The sequence below is a fragment of the Bombina bombina genome, chromosome 4 (assembly GCF_027579735.1).
Source record: "Bombina bombina isolate aBomBom1 chromosome 4, aBomBom1.pri, whole genome shotgun sequence".
In the NCBI taxonomy this organism is placed as follows: Eukaryota; Metazoa; Chordata; class Amphibia; order Anura; family Bombinatoridae; genus Bombina; species Bombina bombina.
In genome coordinates this window covers 88,292,543-88,300,519 of record NC_069502.1, presented here as the reverse complement: position 1 = coordinate 88,300,519, position 7,977 = coordinate 88,292,543, and the positions used below count along the sequence as shown (strand labels likewise).

At 31.7% G+C, this 7,977-nt stretch overlaps 1 protein-coding gene across 1 annotated transcript in view; it reads left to right on the top strand.

The window, feature by feature from the left end:
- The first annotated feature begins 3,162 nt into the window (after nt 1-3,162).
- Nucleotides 3,163-7,977, top strand: part of SOX7 (SRY-box transcription factor 7) — a 4,964-nt gene continuing 149 nt past the window's right edge. Inside the window, exons 1-2 of the mRNA XM_053708917.1 lie at nt 3,163-3,626; nt 6,344-7,977. The exon at nt 6,344-7,977 is cut by the window's right edge and continues 149 nt beyond it. Of these exons, the coding sequence (XP_053564892.1) occupies nt 3,398-3,626; nt 6,344-7,209 (1,095 nt within the window). The 5' untranslated portion in view covers nt 3,163-3,397 and the 3' untranslated portion in view covers nt 7,210-7,977. The remainder of the gene's footprint in view (nt 3,627-6,343) is intronic.

Genomic DNA, 7,977 nt, shown 5'->3' with positions numbered 1-7,977 from the left:
ATATCTAACAGTGGCTTGCTTGCACTGTTGGATAATATACTTTAGGTGATTGTGTAGATCACTTTGTGATAGATAGATCTATCTATCTATCCATCTATCTATCTATCTATCTATCTATCAACTATCTCTCACATATGTATCTATATATCTATCATCTATCAAATTATTATCTATCTATACATCATCTACCTATATATCTATACTTATCTATATGGATTTATCTATTTATTTATCTATCATATATCTATCTAGGCATATCTGTATGGATCAATCTATCTATCTATCGATCTATCTGTCAATCTATCTATCTATCTATCTATCTATCTATCTATCTATCTATCAACTATCTCTAACATATGTATATATATATATATATATATATATATATCAATATATTATCTATCTATACATCATCTACCTATCTATCTATACATATCTATATGGATCTATCTATTTATCTATCATCTATCTATCTAGACATATCCATATGGATCTATCTATCTGTCTGTCTGTATGTCTATCTCTCTATCTATCATCTATCATCTATCTATCTATCTATCTATCTATCTATCTATCTATATCTATCTATCTATCTATCTATCTAACTATATCTGTCAATCCATCTATCAATCAATCAATCATCTATCTATACATATCTATATGAATCTACCTATCAATTTATGATCTATCTATCTTTTTGTATATCTATCTGTCTATCATATATCATCTATCTATCTGTCTATCTATCTATCTATCATCTATCTATACATACATATATGAATATACTTATCAATTTATGATCTGTCTATCTTTCTGTATATCTATCTGTCTATCATCTATCTATCTTTCTGTCTGTCTGTCTGTCTGTCTCTACCATCTATCATCTATCTATCTATCTATCATATCTATCTATCTATCTATCTATTATCTCTCTCTCTTTCTATCTATCTATCTATCTATATATATCTATCTATATATCTATCTATTATCTATCTATTATCTCTCTCTCTTTCTATCATCTATCTATCTATCTATCTATCTATCTATCTATCTATCATCTATCTATCTATCTATCTATCTTTAAATATATATATATATATATATATATATATATATATATATATATATATATATATATATATATATAGTGTTCCCTCTACATAAAACAGAACCAACTCATCACTTTTCTCTCTATATATAATAACAATATGCACCAGACATTGGATAAAACTAATTCTGGCAAATGCACAACTAGCTGCAGCAGCTGACCACACTACTACATTACAGTGTTATTAATACCATTCGAAAAAACAGAACCCAACTCACAAAACGCAACTCACAACAGATGAACATTGCTCCATATAATGACACAGACTGCACTGCACCAGCTCAATAAGTATTTTACATAACAACCAGCAAACTGTAGCTGCATTGAATAAACCCCATATATCACTATACATCTGCTGTGTACCCTCCATATAACAAGACAAATATATCCACTCTTCTCCCTCCATATAAAATGCAATAATTCCAATAGCTGGGCACTGCAGTATCCCCTCCATATAAAAATATGCCCCCGACCCTCTTTGCACTGTAAATATTTTATCTGTGTATAGATATAATAACTATCCAAATAACTATATCTGGTATTGTGGTGCTATTCATATAGAAATACTATTGTTGTAACATTAGATTGCCGGAGTGACACGACTTAATCATATTAAATAACAAACAAACATATCTTTTTATATCACACTTCAAATGTCATAGAAATAAGAATGAGCGCATTATCAGCATATACTCTATATACAATACATTATTTGGCACTAAGTAGCTGCTGTTTATTTGTAAATGATTGGGGATGTAATAGTCTGATTAAAATAACAGGTAATCAAGTAGAGATAATATAAAGTAAGAAAACATAACTTTTGTATTTAAAGACCCACCTGTAAGTGTATATATGTGTGTGTGTGTGTGTGTGTGTGTGTGTGTGTGTGTGTGTGTGTGTGTGTGTGTGTGTGTTTATATATCTGTTATAGGGGACACATTATTTTCCTAAAATATAATACACTAACAATTTCTCATGACGACTGACAAGTAAAAAATATTTTTTACAAAATATTTAGATTATCAATTTCTTAATTTTGGCCCTAATCTGTATGAAAACCAAGAATACAAACTGAACTGCTAGGAAATGAAATAATAGTGTGTGCTAATAAAACAAAATCTACATTATTATTTAAAAAGTACTTAATAAACAGTTATTAGTATTTGCTCAATTTCAATTTTATGTTTTCGTTTTAACATAAATTCATTCTTCAAATAAATAGCATTAAATATTATAAATTTCAATCCAAATGTGTTGTTTTTAATAAAATGACTGGCAATGTGTTGCAGCTGTTTCTGCGAACAACGGAGTAACCTATATAAAGTAAAATATTAGATATATGATAGTTATATAGATATAGATAGATAGATAGATAGACAGACAGACAGACAGACAGACAGATAGATAGATAGATAGATAGATAGATAGATAGATAGATAGATAGACAGATAGAAAAATAGACGGACAATTCGATAAATGATAGATATTAAAAAGATATACAAACAGATAAATGGGTAGATATATAGATAGGTAAATAGATAGAGAAACAGAGATAGATATAGTGATAGATAGAATAACAGACATGTGTATATATATATATATATATATATATACATACATGTGTGTATACACACACACACATAAATATATAAACATATATATATGGAAATATTTTAGAGCATGTTTTATATGTAATATGAGTTAATGAGTAAAATATTAATATCTGAATTGAAATATTGTGAGTTCTACATTGTATATTACTAAAAAAAAAAAACTGTTAAATGCACATCCTGTGTCCTAAGATCAGAGCTGTAATGTACAATATTTAGTGTCACAAAGGGCACTGTGAGTGAGTATTTCTGGGCAACACACACTAACAAACAAACAAAAGGCAGCTAGAGGAGCAGGGAGGGTGCAGGTTGCCCTGCTGTTGGTGTGTGAGCAGTTAGAGCCTGGGGCAGTTGAAGTCTCACAGGGATCTTGGGAGGAGCTGGACTCCTGGAGACATTTGTCATTGGAGGAACTTGTGCTCAGGAACTGATATATTCACTGGGAAGCCAGGAACTGCTTGCACACTTCTTTAAGGAGTGTCTGTGTGACTGAGAGCCTGATGTAAAAGGAAGAACAAGCCTAACAACTCCCACTACAAGGAAACACTGTAAAAAAACAGACAGGACAAGTCTCTAGCTGATTAGACGGAGCACATTTGGCCACCATAATACAACTGAAACCTTCACCTCTGTGGGACTGTCAAAGGTGTCAACGAGAGAAACTTGTGTGGTCACCACAATGACAAGCATGATGGGGTCTTATTCCTGGACAGAGGGCCTGGACTGCTCAACTATGGATGGGGACCTCTCAGATGGACTGTCCCCTCACAGGTCCCCCAGGGAGAAAGGTTCTGAGACTCGCATTAGGAGACCTATGAATGCCTTCATGGTGTGGGCTAAAGATGAGAGAAAGAGGCTAGCAGTGCAGAACCCGGACCTCCACAATGCAGAGCTCAGCAAGATGCTAGGTAAGGCATGGTCACCAATGCTATAGGGCCAATGACTACTAACCCAGGCATGGCATTTGCTAAACTGGCTAGAAACATCCACTATATAAAGTTCAGCTTAACAGGGAGGGAACGTGTACGGTTTTATTAGTTTATGAATTCTTGGAAAACAAATATCCTTATGACAGCTAATTTACAAATTATAGTCAATAGAACCGTAGTTATGAAAGCAATAATCCCTGGTATTATTCCCATCAGTTCATACACATCACATACACCTACATTGTGCACGTGTGTTGTGTGCGCGCGCGTGTATATATATATATATATATATATATATATATATATATATATATATATATATACATATATATATATACTCACATCTATATCTATTTATCTAGCTAGCTAGCTATACAAGGACTTAATTAATAAGATATATAATTGGGGTTTTGTTTTATAACTGCAAGATTATACATGTTTTTGTAAGAAGTTGGACACAGGTAGAAGGAATATATTTATATGGGTTGTATATGTATAAAATACTCTGCAATGCAATACAATTGTTTGGTTGATAGTGCTAGAAACAAGTCAGTGGTTCCCCAGCAGTAGGAGCAGCTACTAACAAGAGAGGTGATATCACCATCTAAACATCTCATTTAACCACTGCATGCACCACAGAGCATTTCCCTAAGCTGCATTGGTATGTGTTTTTATTAACTTGTGTGTTATTATAACAACTTGTCTTAGGTCCTAAATCATGTTAGTTGCCTTATTTGTTCATATTCACCCACGGACTGTTGGATGGAAACTAATTCTAAAAGTAATAATACAGACCATGTTGTTGTGTTATTTTTTTTATTTTTTTTTATTGTCTACTTCACCCTTTATTTAATATTGTATATTTCTCGCTATACACACACAGTGTATATATATATATATATATATATATATATATATATATATATATATATATATATATATATGTGTGTGTGTGTGTAAATATATATAACAATACATATATTGCTGTATCTATCTATCTATCTATCATCTATCCACCGCTACAATATTATAATATATATATACACACACACATCTATATATATATATATATATATATATATATATATATATATATATATATATATATATATATATATATAACACTTATAAATATATAACTAATATATAATTAACAAACAATGCATATATTGGTGCAAGAATGAAGGATATCTATATATCTATTGATTTAGCTACTAACCCTCTGTCTAATATATATAAATATATATAAACTATTTTATATATATATATATATATATATATATATATATATATATAAAACACACACACACACACATATATATATATATATATATATATATATATATATATATATATAAAAAACACACACACACACACATATATATATATATAAAATTAACAAATAATACATATATTGGTGTAAGAATGAACTCTATTTTTATCTATCTATTTAACTTTCTGTTGATGAGTTTATCTTCCCAGTGCAGATATTAGTTTTACAATATTAACATACAAGGATATATACACTCAGGAGATCACGTACACACGTATGCAAGAGGGAAATTCTATAAGTAAAAAAGAGAGGAGTTTTCTTGGTCCTGTTTGCTTTTCGCTTGTTTCTCTCCTGTTTTCCTTCCTTTCTATCCTTGGGGGTAGATTAAGGAAGGGATCATGAAGGAAGAGAATAGTCAGGTCTGCTCCTGCCCGGGAATCCCTACTTGTTTTTGTCTAAATCCCTGGGAATACAGAGGAAGCCATCTGATTGCACTGATAGCCAAGGCAGGGCCACCAGGGTCCTATTAGTTCTTATCTGCCTTACTTGGGCTTCAACGCCTCTCAGGAAATGTTGGAGAGTCCTGAAAACAGATTTTATTTTACATTACTCTGTAAACATTGCTGCTGTCTAAAAATTCAAAAGTTCCTATCAAGAAAGTAGTCCTATTATATCTGATATCATATATATATTATTTATTTTATGTATCACATAGAAAGGGTGAAATAGTTAAAGAAAAAACAAACGTGAAAATAAACTAGTGTCAAAGTGTAAATTATACTTTTGTTTGACTAGATATAATAAAACGTATCTTTAAAATAAGAATCATGATGTTGTAATAAAAGAGGATAATACGTACATATATATATATATAGCACGGTTACCTTGTATTACTGAACTGTATCTATAATTGTTTTTGTTTTTTAAATTGCAACATTTTATTTACTGTTACAAACATAAAACGTTAGTAATAAAAATTATATTTTGTCAGTTATGATTTATTTATTTATATTTGTGACACATATAACATATTTTGATTAAAATACAATTGACAAAAAGTATATATATATATATTATATATATATTATATATATATATTATATAAGTGTTATATATATATATATATATATATATATATTATTATATAAGTGTTTTATATATATATATATATATATATATATATATATATATATATATATATATATATATATATATATATATATATATATATAAAACACATTAATATTTATACATTTTTTAACATAATGGTAATAGATTTCCGGAAACTCAGGAATCAGATGTGCTTCAAACATCTATAATAAGTAATATCCACATTAGTAAACATCTGGTCTGTTGACTTGCACATCCTACTAATGGTATCCTGGCCATTAATGAGCATGTTTTTGTATCCTGATTGTTGTAGGGAAGTCCTGGAAAGCACTGTCCCCATCCCAGAAGAGGCCATATGTGGAAGAGGCGGAAAGGCTGCGAGTTCAACACATGCAGGATTATCCCAACTACAAGTATAGGCCCAGGAGAAAGAAGCAGATAAAAAGAATTTGCAAAAGGGTAGACACTGGATTCCTTCTTGGTAGCCTCTCCAGAGATCAGAACTCAGTGCCTGATTCCAGATGCAGGGCAACTATGGATAAGGATGACATCGGCGGGTACCCTACTGTGGCAGTTCTATCAGACATCCGCAGCTACAGAGACCCCCAGGGTAACGTGTCCAAACATGAACAAACATACCCTTATGGGCTACCAACCCCACCTGAAATGTCACCTTTAGAGGTCATTGATCAAGAGCAGAGTTTTTATCCATCCTCCTGCTCTGAAGATCACCACCCTCACATCAATGGGTCTACATATCCCCCAGAATACAACAGAAGCCCCATTCTCTGCAGTCACCTGAGCCAAATGCCAATGGGTCATACTGGGCCCTCAATTATACCACCTGTTTCCAGTTGTCCCCCACCATATTACAGCACTAATTACCATTCCATGCATCACACTTATCATGCCCACCTTGGGCAGCTGTCTCCACCTCCAGAACACCCTCGTTATGATGCGATTGATCAAATTAGCCAAGCAGAGCTTCTGGGGGACATGGACAGAAATGAGTTTGACCAATATTTAAATACACCTCTACCACATGAACCAAGTGAAATGACAGTAAATGGCCATATTCACGTGTCACAGCCTTCAGATCTTCAGCCCCCAGAAACCAGCCTCATTTCTGTATTAGCAGACGCCACAGCAACCTATTACAACAGCTACAGTGTATCATAGGATTCTACAAAAGTCCCAGTTTAAGCAAATAAGCGAATAGACCATACAGTATTACTGGTATCAGATCTACTCTAAGCTATGAACTCCAGTCTCAAGGTTGCCATATCTGATCAGGTTGCTACTAGTTCATCTATCTCCTCAGAGACTGGTCTCATCAATTCTTTTAACTTTTAGAGAGAATGGTAGTGGGATGATTTTCATATCATGAAGACATCATAGAAGTATACACTGTAAGAATTTGGACAGATAAGTCATTTTGTGCTTAGAACATTTAACTGTACAATAATGATCATTATCAAATTCAATATACTCATCAGTTGTTCAGAATACACACTGGTAACTTTACCAATTAAGAAGAAAAAAACACCACGGGCACTTAATACAATTATTTTAACGATCCGTTGGCATCAGAACATTTGAAGGACAATATAATTAGCTTTATGACTTTTGATATGACGCCGAACGTTTTTTTGTTGTTTTGTTTTTAAAAACCCAACTTTTTCTGTATTTTTCCTGACAACATTTTTTATTTTTTAAAGGTTATGATTGTACATTATTATTGATATGATTGTCTGGTGTAAAATATGTTGTAAAAATAAGACAATTTTTTTTAAATATACAGTACTTTTTTTTTTTTCTTAATAAAGTGAATTAGCTTTACTAAATTATACCATATAACTAAACCCACTGATACAGTTTGCAATTTGGTAATTTCTAGATAGGAATAGTGAAAACTTCGTTGCATTTTTTTTAAATTAATTGGTAATG